Genomic DNA, 18697 nt, shown 5'->3' on the forward strand with positions numbered 1-18697 from the left:
CTGGGAGGTCTGACAGGCAGGAGCTGAAAATAAAGGCCAGCTCCACCCCAGTGGATCTTGACCCTGGTGAGGGGTGTGTAGGCTTAAAAGGGGAAAATCTCCCATTTTCCTCTCTCCCTGCTCACTCCTGTTCTGTCTCCCTCACAGGGTGCCTCCTCCTGGTGGCCTTCCAGGATGACACCCGTTTCAATTGGACCCTTGGGAGCTTCAAAAGAGAACCCAACTTTCCAAACCTTAGATGGATTCCCAATGCCTGTGTTACCTCATTTTCTTGGTATGGACAGAAGGGTGAGCCCTGACAAAGGAATTGCTGGGACATTTTGATAGTTTGTGGGACAAAGGGACACAGAAGATGTGGGTAGCATAGACTTAAATTGCCTTCGACTCAAACCACCTGCTCCTCCACTGGCCTCCTCCATCCACTCCACAGAGTTCCAGGCTCGTGATGAAGTCTCCTTAGGAGTGGGCTCTCAACCGCCAGGGGTCCAGCCTGGGTGATTGCCACAGGCCCCCTGCAGCCGCCTACCATCCAGACCTCGGTAAAGCCTGTTAATGATGACGGTGATGAAGGCTGTCAGAGCAGGGCAGGGCCCACAGGGTTGGGGCTCAGGGTTGGGTTTTCCCTGAAGGGAAGGCCATGCACAAAACCACGGCTGCACAGACAGGTCCATTCCGCAGCGCGGGGGTGGCTCGGGCTTTCCCCAGATTCCCCCATGGACTTCCTTCACCCCATCCCCAAACTGCACTGGGAGCAAGATCAACAGAGAAGAAATCCAATGTACAGATAGACGAGTCTGCAGGGAGGGGCTCGCTCAGAACAACGGGGCAGGGAGGGGAGGCCTGGGGTCTGCCTGCCAGGGCCCAGCCCACCAGTGCCAGAGTGACCCCCCCCCAACCCCAGGCCCTCGGGTTAGCGCCAAGGCCCACTCTCCCACTCGGAGGCCCCAGTCCAGCCCCAGTGCCTGGGAAAGCCGCCTGTTTTGTTCCCAGATGCCCCCCAACCCCCCCCTTTTTTTTTTCATTCATTGCAGTTCAGTCCCTTTCGAAGCCGCAGGGACCTGGGTGGCAGGGCTGAGGCGAGGGGGTGGCACTCTCTGCCCTGACAGGTAGTGCCGGCCCCCGCTTTGGGAAGTCCCTTCCCCGCGCCCCCCCAACCCCCCGTCCGCTCTCCCTGCCCCTGTCAGCCGCGCCAGACGCTCTCCGGCTTTGCAGCATTCAATAAAAATTGAGAAACATTTGGGCTGAAATCGCTGCTTTATCTGGAGGAGCCACAGCGCCGGGAGAGACCACTGCTGCGCGGGGGGAGCCCGGGGTCTCGGTGGCCCGAGCGCGTGGGGTCGCCGCGCTCCAGCGCCCGCGCTGCCCCCGGGTGACCCTGCGGGCGCGGTGTGGGGACAGGGACTCGGGGCGGCGCGGGGCCGCCGGGGGCCGGGGCGCGCGCGGGGGGTAGCGCCCAGGCCGGGCTCCCCCCGCGCCCGCGGCTCAGGTGGGCCGTGCCCAGCGCTGGCGGAGCCCGGGTCCCCGTTCTGCCCGGGCTGGATGGCTCATTCTGCTGGCTGCGCGGTGGCGGCGGCTGTGTGTGCGCCGCGCCTCGCCGCTCCCCCCGGCCCCCCGAGCCCGGGGCGCGCGCTCCCGCCCGGGCCGCCCGGGGCTTGCGGCGCCGCGGCCCGAGGCTCCGGGAAGCGCAGCCATGGCCCTGCGGAGGCTGGGGGCCGCGCTGCTGCTGCTGCCGCTGCTCGCCGCCGTGGAAGGTGAGCGGGCGGGCGGGCGATGGGGGCGGGGAACGGCCGGGCACGAGCGGCCGCCGGCGCCCACCTCCGCCCCGCGGCCCTCAAAGTTTGCCCGGGGGCCGGTGCCGGGCGCAGGTGGCCGCGGGGAGGTGTGTCCGGCCGCGCCGGGAGGAGCGGGGCCCGCGGGCGCCCGGGGAGCGGCGGGCGCTGATTGACTGTGCCAGGAGGAGGCGAAGGGACCATCTTGCCGAGGCTTTGTAGCCAGCCCGGCGAGCGCCGCCCAGGGCTGGGGGCTGCCCACGCGCGCTCGCCGCCCCCGGCCCAGGCAGCCGCCTTGCGCCGGCCTGGTCTTGCTTGGCACCGGGTGGAGGGGCGCGGGCCCGGCTGGGGATGGGGGGGCCCGGCGCGCGGTCGGGGCTGGAAAGTTTGGCAGGGAGCAGAGGGAGGGAGGCACCTCGGCCGCCCGGGGTGGGGGCTCCCGGCCTGCGCCCCCGGAATGGGGCCCGGCGCCCCAGAGAGCAGGGACTGGCAGAGTGGAGGGGAGGCCGCCAGCCCCCGCGTAGTTGCCTGCCCATCGCCCGCGGCGTACAATGGGGTCCCCTCCCCGTGAGGACTGCGCAGGGGTTGGGTCCGTGGGCATCTCTCCGCCCCGCGGGGTCTCCGGGCACCCCTGCCGGCCACCGCCCCGCGGCCGCGGCGCTCAGCGTGGCGGCTGGAGCCCCGAGAAGTCTCCAGCTGCCGCCAAGGCCGGACCAGATGCTCTTGCCATGTGTTGGCCTTGGCCAGGGTCGCCGGGCCCCCTCCCCGTGGCCTCGAGTATTGGTACCACCCGACCCCCGGGGGGCAGGGGTAGCTGCCAGGTCTCCCGAGCCAGCTTGCTCTGGAGGGAAAGTTAGTGGGGTCTGGGTGTGTCCATCAGGAATGGCCGAGCTTGCAGGGCAAGAAGCGAACATGAATAATGGTTCTCACGTGTACTGCACTTTACAGTTTTCAAACCACTTTACAGTTTATGAAGTACTTCGCACTATACGCAGCTCTCTGTGGTTTACGGCGTGCTGCACAGTTGACAAGGTACTTTAAGCTTTACAAAGTGCCTTCCCGCCCACAATTGTGTTGGATCCCTCAAAATACGCCTTCCGGGGAAGCCAGGTGGGTATGATTCCTCCTTCTCTTTAGCAGATAGGGAAACTGAGGCTCTGAAAAGTCCAGTTTCACCTAGGACCGTTGGGTGATACAAACAGAGCCCAGGTCTGAGGTCTTTCTTTGAAACCAGCACTCCCTTAAGCTGGGTTTTCTTGCCCCTAAACCACATGACCCCTTCCAGGGTTCTGCTCCTGTGGGCTGAGGGATAAGGCCTGTGTGCACTTCTCAGGCCACTTTGGGGTTGTGGGGAGCCCCTTCCCTTCTTGCAGCCTCAGAAAAGCAACCTATCAGACCAGGTGTGGGGGCTGCAGCCTCTGGGAAAGGCATCGTCGGGGACCCCGTGCTACAATTTGAGTTTCTCTTTTGGTAATGAGCACTTTAGTGACCGCAGTGGGGGGCGGGGGGTGTCCCTGGATGGCAGCCACAGTTTCTGGCACTGAGGCAGCTGTCCTCCGGTTCCTGGGGGATTTGGCGGCTGCCTGCGGTTTCCCGGAGTGGGGCCACTGGGGCACCGAGGGTGCCACGGGTTCTGGGTGTGGAGGGCAGCCCTGGGGCCCGGCTGCTGGCGGGAGCTCGGTGGAATATGGCTGAGGTACCACTTATTAACTCTGGCTTTGGGGAAATGACTCATGCGTTGGCCCACTATACATTGGGATGTTTACAGTATTATGGGGAGCTTGGCATAAATATTGCTATTTAGGTTGCAGTCAGCGGTGCTGGAGGGGAAGAAAATTGGCCCTTCTCTCGTTGGAAGAGGACTGGGTATGTTTTTAATTACTGCGGGGTAGATGGAAGGGCCACGTCTGTCCAGCCATCACCCTGGCAGAGGCTGGTTGGAATCTGGTGGGCTGTGGCCAGCCTGGACCCTGGCCCTGGACACAGGGCTGGTGAGCACTGACATCACAGGAGGCTATGGCTACTTGGACCGCCACTTGGGGGCAGAGTGGGGACGGGAAGCCACGGCAGGGTGGGAGGAGGGCCGATGCAGCACCCCAGCGCTCGCCCCAGGCTCTTCCCTTGCCCCCTGGACACTAGGAAGGTAGTCTATCAGTGGTTAATAAGGAGCCGGCTGAATGGATGGGGAGGTGGTGTGAGGTGGAAGTCAGAAGGCCAGCTTCTAATTTACTGTGTGACCCCGGGCCAGCTCCCTTCCCTGTAGAGGCCTCAGTTTCCCTGGGTATAAAATGGCCTGGCCAAATCTCTTATAGAGTCCATCATCTACACCCTACTTCCCCTCTTTGAGCCTCATTTTCCTCCTCCGTCCCACGAGGGTGGTGATAATGTCTGTCCTGCTTGCCTCCTGGGGTGTTTGTGAGGATCAGACCAGATAACAGATGGGAGAAGTCCCCCTTTTAGAACTGAGTATGGCCTTCGGGCCGTGGAAGCCAGGGAGGGACGGTGCTGCCTTTGCACATTTGGGAGACAACAGGGTCCTCCTGAGGGTGACATAGTCTGTGAAGACAGGACTGAACCGTGGGGTGTTGGGAGGGTGGCCCCTCTGGCTCCTAGCACCCAGAGCCACATGGCCACCATTTCCTTCCCTTCCTCGTCTCCTCAGCCCGTAAAGTCCTGTCCTCCCATTAAGGCCCCAGGAAATACCCAGCTACCGCCTTCGCAATAGGAGAGAGGAGAGGGGGTGTGTGTATACGAGGGGCTCCTACGTTAGGATGGCAAGCTTAGCATCTCCCCCAAACTGTGAGACCCCCCCACCCCCTGACCAAGGGAAAGAAAGCCTGGAACATGTGGAATGGGGGCTTAGATCCGGATGGAAGAGCGCTGGGGAAACGTCCGACCGGACAGGAGGCCAGTGGCAGACCTGCCACTAGATGGAATCCAAAGGTCAAGGTCTCCAGAAAATCAGTCTCCTTACATCTGCTCATTTGCTCTCCAAATATTGATGGAGTTTCCTCTCTGGCTGGCATGGTGCTGGACCCCGGGCAGGCAAGGAGATGGGACAAGCTGACAGGGAGAAGAGTGGGTGAGACAGAATGTGATGGGGTCCAGCGTGCTTCCCAGGGGAGGCTGTGAAGCCCCGGGGTGGTTGAGGACAGAACAGGGTTATTTCATCTTTTATGATTCTATGCTTTGCCTCGTTTTCTCACCACCCATTCTCCCTGCTGTGAAACTTTTCTTGGCCACCTGTCATGCTAACGAACTGTGTTCTCAAGAGTTAAAGAGGTTGACTTTGGAACTTAGAGGATGAGGAGACTTTTGCCTGAAAAAGGAAATAGCATGTCTATATGTCCATAGAAAGACGTGGAGGCACGATGATCAGGTACTTACTTTGATGTGTCTGAGGAGGGTGGGGGTTGAGGGCAGCAGTGGGACGTTGGAGACTGAGAAAGGGAACGGGGTGGTCAGGTCCTGAAGGGCTAGAATGGAAAGCTGGGGAGTTTGGATCAGATGCCGAGCGCAGCAGGGAGCCAGCCCTTGAAGGTTCTTGAGCTGTCAAGGAACCTGGCCAGATTCGTGCTTGGAAAGATCGCTGACGTGCAGTGTGCGGTGATGTTCAGATGAGCCAGATCGGGTCCTGGACAGTCTCAGTAAGGCCGGCTTGTCAGTTTCCGGCTAGACTGTGAGCTCCCTGAAGGCAGAGACCCATCTGCCTCATTTTTGTGTCCACAGTTCTGGTCTGAAGAGCCCTGTTCAAATTCCACCTCCCCAGAAGCCTTCCCTGATTCTCTCATCTAAAACAGACCCAGTTCCAACTCCTCTCCATCCCATCTGCTTTGTTTTGCTTCATGAAACCCATCGCCACCTGAAGAAGTATCAAAGTCCTGCTTGGCGTCTGCCTTGCCTACTAGACTAGACTGTAAACGCCAGGACTTCATCTGCCATGTTTGCTACCACATCTCTGGTGCCTAGAACTGTGCCCAGCCATATGGGTGCTCAGGAACATGGAACGAATTGAATGTTGAGTGAACAAACAGATGAATATATGATACCATGTTCTGTGATAAGTACTGGGAAAATGATGTGGACATGGAGGAGAGTCCATCTGGCAGAGGAAATCAAGGAGGTCTTCCTGGAGGGAGACACCAAGGGGACGGCTTGAGTAGAGATGCAAGAAAGTGCTTGGGGATAATGAATAGATCAGTTCAGCTGGAGCAGAGCATTCAGATGGACCAGCAGCCACTGTGTGCTAGGTAGACAAGTCCACTTCTGATGGGGGGTGGGGGAGCCTGCCTCCCTCCCTCCCCCAACTCGACTCTCCCACCCCATATTGGGCCCACCTCTGGGGTATTACCTGTCTAAGACCCAGCGACCTTCCATGGGATTAATTTGGAATTGGTTTTCCTTTTATGTCTGTTTCTTTTGCTTCTCATTTTTAAAGGAGACTGCTTTCATGTATTCGTCTTAGCCAGGAAATCAGGGCTTAGATTTAAAACCTAAATGCTGTAGAATTTGAAGGCAAGTTAACTTATTCACTCATTCATTTCTACATTCATCCATATATTTTTAAAGAGTCACCAGGCACCTAGTTCTTGTCAGGGGCTGGGTGGGAGAAGGGATCGTGCCTGGGGTGGGGAACAGGGCCAGCTGACTTCATAGACACTGTGAGGTGGAGAAAAGGCACAGCCTTCAGGCGCAAACAGACGAAGTTCAAATCCTGGCTGTGTGCTCTGGAGCGAGGAGCACAGACTCCTTGCACGTCAGTTTTCCCCTGGGTTCCTGAGTCAGACATTCATTAAGGCTGTGGACATTAAATGCTCGTCTCAACCCCTCTGAGGTCCCTGATGGTGATGTGGACCCCATTTTGGCATTTAGACTGTCCAGGCATCGGATCGGCCATCAGTGTCTCCCCTAACGCACCCCACAAGCTCCCAACTTCCCCCAGCCTCGGGATGGCAACCCCCCAAGTATGGACAGACTTAGACTCCATCTCTGCCTTTTTCTCCAGGTCCCATCAGTGGAAATACTCAGATTCCTAGTCCAGGGGAGCTCTCATCTGGGGTCCCTAGGCCTCCTAAGTCCTGGGGATCTGTAATAACCCTGAAATTGTCATAGAACATTGGGTGGGCCCCTCCCTCCTGTGGGATTGTCTTAGGCACTCTTGGTCCTACTTCCTCAAGGTTCTGCATCAGCGCCAAAGCAGGGACAGGTTTTGGTTTTTGTTTTTTTTTTGAGGTGGAGTCTCACTCTGTCACCCAGGCTGGAGTGCAGTGGCACGATCTCGGCTCATTGCAATCTCCCCCTCCCAGGTTCAAGCCATCCTCCTGCCTTGGCCTCCTGAATAGCTGGGACTACAGGCATGTGCCACTACACTTGGTTAATTTTTTTTGTATTTCTAGTAGAGATGGGGTTTCACCATGTTGGCCAAGCTGGTCTCAAACTCCTGACCTCGAGTGATCTACCCACCTCGGCCTCCCAAAGTGCTGTGATTACAGGCATGAGCCACTGTGCCCTGCCTGGGACAGGTTCTATGGGCCAGTTTTCTGGACATTCAGCCCATGGTAGCTTCTGATCAACTCTGCCTGCCCAGAGCTCACCTATGAGTTTCGACTGAAGACTGGACCTCTGTACACAGGAAGGGGCAGATGGAGCCCACTGGTGACAGGATGCCTGGGCTGGGCAAGGCAGGGGACCCCTGCTCCCACTGAGGGTGGAGGAGATGCAGACCAGGGTGGGCCTTCTGGCAGAGGAGAACCTACCACACCTCTGACCGAGAACCGTCTCCTGACCTGGCACCTACATGCCTGACCTAGCTGGAGATTTGGGAGAGGGGGAACAAGGCTGGGGAGTCTGTATTTTTAACACACTCTCCAGGTCTTTCCACTAGGCAGGCAAATTTGCCCCCCAGTGGCCTAAGATAAAACACAGAACTCCTGGGAAAGAGGAAGAGAAACCTCAGCAGGAAACTGGAAAAGACTGAAATGAAGTGAAATCAATCAGAGTTAGCGCCCACCAGCCCCGGCTGCTGCTGGCTCATGCGTAAAAAGAAGGTTAGCTGGGGGAAGGCAGGGAAGGAAAGAATGTTTGCACAGCTCCCAGGGGTGGGCCGGCGGCCGGGCAGTTGTTGATTGTGGCAGCACCTGGAGGCTCCCTGATTGGGATCAGCTCAGTCAGTCTGATAAGGCGGCCTTGAAAGTGTTTTAGGGCCTTTTAAAGCAGCTGCCTTCCGGAGGGTGCGGGAGGGGGACACCTGTCTCCCCAGCACCCCATGTCACCTGGGGACTTGCCTAGGACACTCTCACTACGTGAGCTTCCTGGAGCCATCTGCCGCCCTGCTGCAGTCCCCGCAGGGTGGGAGTGTCCTCAGAAGGGGAGACCTTGCCTGCTGTATGGCCTTGACAAAATGATCCACTCTCTCAGCCTCAGCTTCCTCATCTGGACACTGGAGATGCTGCGCATGTGTGAGAGGCTCACGGCAAGGATTAAATGAGGTCCTGTGTACAGTGACTGGCAGAACCTCTTTATTGGCTGCCATAACCATTAAATGTCAGCAGCACCCTCAGCCCCGGCCAGAAAGACTTGCCCCTTTCTCTGAAGTCCCACAGCACCTTTGCATAGCCCTGATCACTTTCTCTCCTGTTCTATAAACAGCAGAGCCTGGGGGTTACAGGAAGGGTGTGTGGGGTCAGACTGTCCCTACTCTGTGTCCTCTGGCTTGTGTCTTCACCTCTCTGAGCCTTGGTTTCCTCATCTTTAAAATGGGGGTAATCATAGTTCCTAGCTCTTGAGATGGCTGTGAGCAATGGATGTGCTAATCTGAGGAAGACTAAGCTGAGTGTATGCCTCAGGTGTGCTGAGCTTGCAGTAAATGTTCATGGTTGCCATCCTTGCTTTCTACCAATGGGAAGCTCGATTCGCAGTAGGGGAACAGGGGGCCAGTGGACCAGATTTTCCATCTCCAGCTCTCCCCTACCCGTTCTGTTCTGAGCCTTATACGGCAAGGAGGTCTGGCTGACTTGCTAGATAGCTGAGAGGCCCCTCCAGCCTGCCCCACTCAAGGTTCCATCCAGGTTTTCTGAAAGGCCCCCTCCCCACTCCAATTCAGCCTCCGTAATCCGGGAAACGGGTAGACTCCTTCACGGCCGTGCCCTCCTTCTTGGCCCAGTGCCTGCCAGGCACCAACTTCCCTGCCATGATCATCTGTGCCAGACACTGTACTAAGGGCATTACGTGTGTGGCCTCGTGCAGTTGTCCCAAGAGCCCCACAGGTGGTTATATTATGATGCCCATTTTACGGATGGGAAAACCGAAGCTCTGAGAGGAGTGGATGGCCCAAGGACACCTAGGGAGTGGTGAGGCAGGGATTCAAACCCAAGTCCAGTGACTCCGGAGCTCACGCTCTTCTCCACTTCTGGAATGTGCCTCCCTGCTCAGAGGAGAGGCTTGACTCTGATGAGGGTCTCCAAGGCAGCTGTTCAGCCTCGGTCTCCGTCAACATCCTGAGATAATGCAAGTGGGAGGGTTCTGGAACACACAAACCTGCCATAAAAATGCAGTCTCTGTCATAATGGTCAGAATAATGTTGTTCTAACTTAGACAAATCGGGTGTGAACTCATTATGTTGGAAGGGGCGCCTCCACAGAGAACAGAGACCATAGAACAGTCACAGGGCCATTCACAGCTCGTGCTTCCAAACACAACAGCTCATCGGCCCTTCACAGCCATCCTGAAAGGGGCAGGAGCCATGGGGCCCACTTTAGAGATGAGGAAACTGAGGTCTTGGGGATAATGTGACTTGCTTCAAGCTTGACTGGACCAAGCTTGAAGCCCAAGGCCAATCTTGATTACTCATCCATCCAGTTTGAATTCTTAGCCAGCATTTGAAAATCATGAGATTTTGCAGAAAAGTCCTGTTTCTGGCATCTCTGAAAAGTCAGACAATCTGGTTTCGCTGGGCCCACATTCCCACATGGCCACAGTCGGCTGGATCTGAATGGTGACTGCCTCTTCAGACAGAATGTGTGAGCACCAGGGCACCTCTCCACGGACTTGCTGGACTCCTTTGTCTTGGTGTGTTACAAGATAGTGCAGAGCTTCCCTGGGTGCTCAGCCCCTGTAAGGGCTCGAGTTTGCCTCCTGGATCTGCCTCTGTTTCCCTGTGTGACCTGGAGTCAATTGCTTGGCCTCCTGAGCCTTAGCTGCCTCGTCTATAAAATGACAGGGGTGAGACTCAGTGGTTTTGGAGGCCTCTACCAGCTCCACGATTCAGTGCCCAGTGCCAGGCTTCAGGCAAGAGAAAGGAGAGCGACAAAAAGTCCAGGACTCCACTCCTGAAAAGTGTATCACTTATCTTTAGCAAGCCATCCCAAAACCTACTGGCTTAAAACAACAATGATGTCTTAGTTGTTCTGATTCAGTGGATTGGCTGGGCTCAGCTGGGTGCTTATTCTGTTCCCCTGGTTGTTAGCGGGGATCCCTCTGGAGACTGCACTCAGCAAGGTTGGGCTGGAAGTTCCATCATGGCTTCACATACGTCTTTGAGGCCCTTGGAGAGACGGCTGGAAGGCTGGTCCCCTCACGCTCCTTACTATCTCCATCCTTTGCTAGTCTAGACCATGCCTCTATCTGTGGCAAGTAGCTCCCAACATGGTGAAATGGAAACTGCAAGACTTCTTTTTTTTTTTTTTTGAGATGGAGTCTCACTCTGTCACCCAGGCTGGAGTGCAGTGGTGTGATCTCGGCTCACTGCAACCTCCACCTCCCAGGTTCAAGTGGTTCTCTGCCTCAGCCTCCCGAGTAGCTGGGATTACAGACACCCACCACCACGCCCAGCTAATTTTTGTATTTTTAGTAGAGACGGGGTTTCAACATCTTGGCCAGGCTGATCTTGAACTCCTGACCTTGTGATCCACCAACCTCAGCCTCCCAAAGTACTGGGATTACAGACGTGAGCCACTGCACCCAGCTGGAAACTGCAAGACTTCTTAAGGGCTGGGCTCTAATGTCACAAAGTGTCACCCCTGCAGCATTCTGTTCGTCAAAGCCAGTCACAATGCCAGCTCAGATTCATCCTAGGCTTCCTTATTAGGTTCAAGGAAAAGAAAAATATACAGGGCTTGATTTTTTGTTTCATCCTTGAAGAGAAGTCCCATTTCTTACTCAGCTGTTTAGCACAGAAAATTTAATGGTGGGTTGTCCAGCGTTCCACTGAGTATGTCCTGACCCACTGAATCGGGCGACACTCAGAGTTCAGTGCCCACCCCTGCACCCTATTCTTTTCCATGTTTCTTGGGCCAACCTGTGGTCCAAACTTGAACCTAGACCCTCCTTAATTGGAGGAGTGGCTTCGTGTTTAGAAGCAGGAGGAATTGTTGGCAGCCATACTGTAGACAGCGTCCCACAGGGAGTTCATTGTCCAGTCCAGGGATGGGGGTGGGGAGGTAGCAGGAAACCAGAAACCTCACTCCCTGCCTCCCCACCCCAGCACTTACCCCCTGCATTGTCGTCAGTGTTATTTGGCTCCTCTGAGAGGGCAGGGACTTACCACTTCACCATGTACAGCACAGGGCTTGGCTCATGACAGATACTAGATAGATGTCTGTGCAATAAACACACCTAAAATTAATGAAAAATGGCAGCCTGGAGTTGTAGATATTCCAGACCCAGTGTGAGGCTTGAGGCCAGAGAAAGGGGCCTTGGGCTGGTGGGACTGAACTGAGAGGATGGGTCCCAGGTGCTCCTGTGGCCTCAGTCAGGACACTTCAACCCTGTGGCCTGGGGCAGGTCACTTCACCGCGCTAGGCCTCATTTTCCTCATCAGTGAACTAGGGATCCTAATTTCAGGCACCTCAGAAGGCTGAGCTGAGGAGCAGCTGTATTCTTCATTCTACTATGAAAGACCCGGTAAAGGGGTGACTGTGGTTGTCAATCCCACCCTGCCCAGAGGCCATCGCAGGAGTGGGGACACATTAGAGGAAAAGAAAAAACTCTGAAGGCGTGGGCCAGTTGTTGTCAATAAAGTTTGGAGCACAGGTTGGCCCCAGAGCACACGGAGATGTGTGCAAAGAGAGAAGTGAGTAGGTGGGACCACGGAGCTCTGCACGTCACTTCCAAGGACAGTTGAGGGGGACCTGGGCAACATAGTCAAAGTTGATGCATTAAACCATTGAGCAAGAAATGTGGGTTTCTGTTTGCTGACTGACCGGGAAATCTGGCCTAATGTGATACAGGGAATAAATCACAAGAGTCTTGGTCAGAGGTCCCAGACTTGCAAGCTGGCCCACGTTGTGAATGAGTGAGGCGACCTGGCTGTTGGATGTATAATAGTGACCCAGGAGGAGCACACCTCCAGTCTAAAGAAGGCAGATGTGGCCAGGTGCAGTGGCTCACACCTGTAATCCCGGCACTTTGGGAGGCCGAGGTGGGCGGATCGCCTGAGGTCGGGAGTTCAAGACCAGCCTGACCAACACGGAGAAACCCTATCTCTACTAAAAATACAAAATTAACCGGGAGTGGTGGTGCATGCCTATAATCCCAGCTACTTGGGAGGCTGAGGCAGGAGAATTGCTTGAACCCAGGAGGCAGAGGTTGCAGTGAGCTGAGATTGCACCACTGCACTCCAGCCAGGACAACAAGAGCAAGACTCCGTTTCAGAAAAAAAGAAGGCAGGTGCTACCCACTCCTGACCATGTTGTCACACAGGAATCCGTGCCCAATTTTGCCAGATCTTCTGATTTGCAAAGTTCTTTTATTTCCCTCTCTTTTTTCTTAGACAGGGTCTCACTCTGTCTCATGGGCTGCAGTGCAATGACACAGTTGCAGCTCACGTGCAGACCTGATCTCCTGGGCTCAAGCGATTCTCCCACCTCAGCCTCGCAAGTAGCTGGATTCGTAGACACCCGCCACCGCATCAAGCATTTCCCATCCCCCTTTGGTAGAGACAAAGTCTCACCATGTTGCCCAGGCTGGTCTCGAACTTGTGGGCCCAAGAGATCCTCATGCTTCAGCCTGCCAAAGTGCTGGGTTTACAGACACAAGCCATTGCACTCAGCCTGATTTGCAAAGTTCTGATGCTCATGGGAAAACTAGTTTTTGCTTTAAGTCTCACTCTGTCGCCCAAGCTGGAGTGCAGTGGCACTATCTTGGCTCACTGCAACCTCCGTCTCCCAGGTTCAAGCAGTTCTTGGGCCTCAGCCTCCCAAGTAGCTGGGACTACAGTCATGTGCCACCATGCCTGGCTGATTTTTGTATTTTTAGTAAAGACAGGCACCTGCCACGTTGCTCAGTACTTTTTTTTTCTTTTTTGTAGAGACAGTGTCTTGTCATGTTGGCCAGGCTGGTCTTGAACTCCTGGCCTCAAGTGATCCACCTGCCTCAGCCTCCCAAAGTGTTGGGATTAGAGGCATGAGCCACCATGCCTGGCCTGAAAACTGGTTTTTGAATATTTACTCATTTTATTTTAAAATACAGTTCTGGCCAAACCAAACCATGTTTGCTAGCTGGATTTGGTGCCCTGGCTGGCAGTTTACAACCTCTGGTTTAGGTATTTGGGGTAAAGAAATAGCAAGGGTATTGTTAGCACCATTACACAAATGGGGAAGTTGAGGTTCAATGACTTACTCAAGGTCAAATAGCAGGTGAGCACTGGGGGGTGTTAAAGCATGCCTCCTCACCTTGAACTGGGGAGTCTCTTTCCCCATAACTTCCCTACATGGTTCCTCTTTCCCACCCTCCAGAACAAGCCAAGAACACAAGATCCATCTTGCAGGCATCTGCCATGTTTGGAGGCAGTGAACATGTCTTCGCTAGGTTTCTTCTTGATGGAGGCAGAGTTGGCAGAATGTATGAAAAGCAGCATGGTCTTAGAATAGAACCATGCTAGGTTGGACCTCTGGCTCAGACACTTACACAGTGTGACTTTGGCTCTCTTAACTTAGCTCTTTGAGCCTCAGCTTCTTGAACTATTCCATGAGGTTAGACAAGGCGTCCTAGAAGAGGCGACTTCTAAGGTGATTCTTAAGGAACAGCCAGATGAAAAAGCAGCGCGGCAGCCATTCCAGGCAACAGGAACAGCATCTGCAGAGATCCGGATAGGAGGCCCGTGAGCGTGTGATGTATCTGGGGAGCTGGAAGGAGTCCTATGTGACTGAGAACGGGGCATGCCAAGCACTGGGGCGGGGTGCAAGCTGCCTGGCCCCAGCAGGGAGAGAGCGTGGGGTCAACATTCCCATTATGGCGACGACATATGTCCACGGCACCAACTTGTCACTTGGCCTGAGTCCATGGGAAGCCGGAAGGACAAAAAGCATCTGAAACGTGTAAGTGGGGAGAAAGCGGCTTAGCGCACAGTGGGATGCGTCCCGCCTGAATGGGGCTTCTCCGCCTCTCACGGGGAGGCAGAGCCTGGGAACAGCCTCGTCCAGAGCCCGCAGGGCCTTTTTGGAACCCACGAAAGGCCATGGCCCAGGGAGTCTGTTCGAGTCAGGGCCCCGGCCAGTACATCCTCTTGCCTGTCCCCATCAGCGTCAGCTGTCACTCCTCACGGCCTCGGATGGCAGCTCCCGCAGCTCTCGGGAGAACAGTGGAAAAGGGCTCCTGAGCTGCCAAGGAGCCCCTGACACTGGGTGCCCCTGGCTGGCCCAGAAGCACAGCCATGCCAGCAAAGCTCAGGACACCCTCTGACTGGCCCCTTCTGGAGCTGAAAGGGCGATGAGGCTGGGCCTGAGTCAGGAGAGGCTGGAGATACGGGGGTGGGGAAAGACCCTGAACTTTGGAGACAGGCAGAACTGCGTTCAAATCCTAGTCTTCCCACTCACTGCCAGTGTCCGGGGTAAACCGTTTTACCCTCTGCAGCTTAGCTTCTCACTACAAAGTCACCTACCCCATGGTGTTGTTTGGGGAATTAAAAGAGCTCATGTATTTGGTTTTAAGCAGGTGTTTTACCAAGCCTCTCTCATCCTCAGTCTCTTAGCCATTGAAAGACAATAATCATAGTAACAATAACAGCAGCAACTAGCATGTATTAAGGACTTGCCAAAGACCAGGCCCTGGGTTGAGGTATCGTTGTCACCTGCATCCTACATATTGAAAAATGAAGCTTTAGAGAGGGTGCTCATGTATCCATGGCCGTTTGGCCAGTAATGGTAGAGCGAGGATCCAGGCTTAGGCAATCTGACTCCAAGATAGACAGAGAAAGAGCTGATTTCTTTTTCTTTTTCTTTTTCACATTTCAAACATACAGAGAACCTGAAAGCACAGTAAAAGAAACACCTATATAGCCTTCACCTAGATTCAACAATCGCCAACATTTTTGCCACCTTTGCTCTCCTGTGTGTTTTCACCCTTTCCCCCTTGCGTGTGCGCATGCACGTGTGTGTGTGTGTGTATGTATTTTTTTCTGAACCATTTGTACATAATTTGCATACATGGACAGAGAACTGACATTTACTGAGAATCGACTCATGTATTCTTAAGGCCGGCTCTCTAAACCACTGTTTTAGATCACTTTGCCTGGCACACAGTAGGACTTTCGTATTGGCGGTGATCAGGAAGAGTAACTAGTATTACCCACAGCTTACCAAGTACCCCCCACCCGTATTAGCTGGTTCCGTCCTCACAGTGGCCTAGCATAGAGCTGTTGACGTTTTCTTCATTTTCAGAAGAGGGAAGAAAGACTCAGAAGTTAAATAAGTTGTTGCAAAATAAGAAGTTGGGATTTATACCTGGGTTGGCTTGGCAGCAAAGCCTGTTTCACAGAATTGTAGGTCACCCGCTTTTCTCTCTTTCCCGGGTTGATCCCTCTTGTAGCCATCAGAGCGCAGCCCAGGGCAGCAGATGGCAGCTTCCCACCCAGCTGCCACAGGACATGGCCCTTTCTCTCTAGGAATCAAGGGGAATTACAGAGTCTAGTGAACTTGGAAAAACTGGGACTGGCCCAGGCCCACAGCTAACCAAGCAGTTTTGGGGACTCAAGCCTTTGGGCTTCTAGAATCTCCCACATTGTTTCATGTTGCTCCTTCCCCTCCTCCTCACCTGGGTACCCTTTCCACCATCTCTCCCTGGTCAATTCTTGCTGCCTGTTAAGATGAAGCCTGAGCATCTCTTCCTGTGTGAAGCCTGCTCTGATCTCTCTCACTGACCCTTCCCCCTTCTGCTCTTGGTAGCCTCTGTGTCCTTGGTGGCACCTTGTATGCCCGCCTTTTATATTGCCTAGGTTATGCCATACCGTGTGTAGGTTTCTCCCCAACCGTACTGGGAGATTCTCAGCCATGCTGGTTGGGTAATGTACAGTTAGATGGTTGGATGAACAGCTCAGCATTTGGGTGAGTGGTTGAGTGACTGATGGTTAGATGGATAAGTGGCTGGATAGATAGAGGATAAGTGCATGGATTGGATGGCTGGGTGAATGATGGGCAGGTCGACAGTGAGGTGGATTGTTGGGTGGTTGGATGGTTGGCTGGCTGGCCTGGTAGATGGAGAGGCAGATAGATAGATAGCAAGACGGTTTTGTTAATGGAGGGACAATGGCAGGATGGTTGCCTGTTTTGAATAGTTGGATGGATAAATTGATGAAATTGATGGATGAATAAACAGGCACCAAAAACCAAAGTGCATTTCTCCTCCCAAGACTCTCTTTTGTATCTGGACTGTGACATTTCCTCATTTTCCAGTTCCTGGCCCTGGAGGGAGCTAGCAAACAGCACACTCCCCAGGTTTGGAGAAACCTTCTGAGCCATTGACTGTGGATTTGCCAAGGTTTTTGCATTGGGGAGTTCTGGAGAAGTTGTCCCCCAAAGTGAATTTCTGTAAAGTAAATCCTATTTTCCCATTGACTTGGCTCACACTTTTGGAGATATATTCCTGCTGTCAGAGGCTGGTGACAGGTGGGGGAAGATCTGGAACTCCCCTGGGTGTCAGCTGCCCCGAGCTTCTACTCACTCCACCTTGAGAGCAGACTGATGCTGGCCAGGAGCACAGGAGCTTAGAGCCAGGGGGAGATGCAACAGCAGGGGAACAGATTTGGCATCTGGTCCCAGAAGCCTCCGCTGCCAGTGGGATGCTCTGCTGTGAGCTTCTGGGATAGCACACTCGGTCTCCTCCAGACTGATCTGTTTCTGTTCATCTGTCCGTACATCCTTCCTTCTCACAACCCCGCCCTGCCACCTTCATCCATCCATCTGTCCATCCAGTCAACAGCCATTTTCGAAAGACTCTAGGATGCTAGGGGACATAGAGGGAAATTAAAGAAAATTGGCATTCTGATGGCAACGAATTATATCCCGGTAGAGGTGATAGGCAAGGTCGTCTTCCTCCTCTTTCTCCTTCTCCTACTCCATTTCTCTTTCTCTTCCTCCTCCTCTCTCTTCTTTCTTTTCTGCTCTTTCTCATTCTTCTTCTTTTCTTCTTCCTTCATCAATATCATGATCACAGCAGCCTCCACCATTGAGTCCTCACTAAGTGCCAGGCACCACCCTAGGTGAGGTTCTGACATGCTCTAACTTATCCCCCTAAGAACCCTGCATAATAGGTTCTTTCCTTTTCTTTTATTTTTCTTTTCTTTTTGAGGCAGAGTCTTGCTCTACCGCCCAGGCTGGAATATAGTGGTGCAGTCTCAGCTCACTGCAACATCTACCTCCCAGGTTCAAGCGATTCTCCTGCCTCAGCCTCCCGAGTAGCTGGGATTACAGGCGCCTGCCACCACATCCAGCTGATTTTTTATATTTTAGTAGAGATGAGGTTTCACCATGTTGGCCAGGCTGGTCTCGAACTTCTAACCTCAAGTGATCTGCCTGTCTCAGCCTCCCAAACTGCTGGGATTACAGGTGGGAACCACCACACCCAGCCCATAATAATTAGTAATACTTATTTTGTAGGTGAAAAACCAGGCTCCGAGATGTTCAGTGATATGCCCAAGGCCACACTTGTGTGTGAGATGGAATGTGTTGAGTGCAGAGGGGAAAGTCCTCCAGTGTGTGCCATCAGGATGGCATTCTTTGGTAGGTAGGATTTCGTTACATAGTGGATGGAAAGAAGGGCATTCTTAGCAGGGGAAACAGCCTAGGAAAAGGCCTGGAGGCTGGAAGGGGACAGGTTTGTAGAAGCCACAGTGAACCAAATGTGAGAAGGAAATGGCAGAGGAGGTTTGAGTCTGTTAAGAGAAGCCTTGAGTGGTGAGCTATGTCTGATACTGGAAGCAGTAGTAAGCCACTGAAAGGAATCCAAAGGAAGGAAGGGTTCAGGAAGGAGGCCATGAAGCTGGGCATGGGAAGAGGATCCAGAGCAGGGAGAGGCAGGCTGGGGGCCAGAGGGCTACATGGGCCTAGCCTCCATTAAGCCAGACCCTGGGTGTGGCTACTCCTGCCCAGCCAGCTACTCCAGCAGTGGGAGAGGCCAGGATGTAGCCCACATCCTTGGGGGGTGAGCCCCAATGGTAGGGACCAGGTCAGAGTCAATGAGTCAGAGCACTACCTCCCTTTTCCCCGCACTGAAGCCCCACAGCTCCCAGGGAGCTCCTCCACTTCCTGTCCCGCCCTGCCCACTTCACTCCTTGAGCCAGGGAAGGGTTACCAGCACCTTGCTGGGCCTCAGCTCTTCCCTGGAGCCTGGACAACCCAGGCAGCACCGCGAGAACCATTCCAGAATGCAGAATGTCAGAGCTGGACATATGGGGAAGCCGAGGCCCAGAAAGGGACAGCTGCTTGCCTGAGGACACACAGAGACAGTGGCAGGGATGGAACTTGGGGCTGGATCTATAGCCACTAAAACTCCTTCCAAGGGAGATAAGTTGGTGGCTCCCTTTTCTAGCTATGGAGACTTGGACATATTTTTCTTGTCTTGTCTTTCTTCCTCTCCTGTCTTTGCCTGTTTTTTCTTTTCTTTTTTTTTTTTTAACCTTTTTTTAGAAGAGATCTGCTTTTTGAAGCTCAATTTCT

The 18697-nt window shown here is 54.2% G+C and overlaps 1 protein-coding gene across 6 annotated transcripts in view; it reads left to right on the top strand.

Annotated features, from left to right (window-relative positions):
- The first annotated feature begins 1551 nt into the window (after nt 1-1551).
- Nucleotides 1552-18697, top strand: part of EPHB2 (EPH receptor B2) — a 210800-nt gene continuing 193654 nt past the window's right edge. For all 6 annotated transcript variants that reach the window (XM_017534498.2, XM_017534499.2, XM_017534500.2 and 3 more), the window contains exon 1: nt 1552-1751. In XM_017534498.2, the coding sequence (XP_017389987.1) occupies nt 1691-1751 (61 nt within the window). In that variant the 5' untranslated portion in view covers nt 1552-1690. The remainder of the gene's footprint in view (nt 1752-18697) is intronic.

This window comes from Cebus imitator, unplaced genomic scaffold, assembly GCF_001604975.1.
Source record: "Cebus imitator isolate Cc_AM_T3 unplaced genomic scaffold, Cebus_imitator-1.0 Scaffold87, whole genome shotgun sequence".
Classification (NCBI taxonomy): domain Eukaryota; kingdom Metazoa; phylum Chordata; class Mammalia; order Primates; family Cebidae; genus Cebus; species Cebus imitator.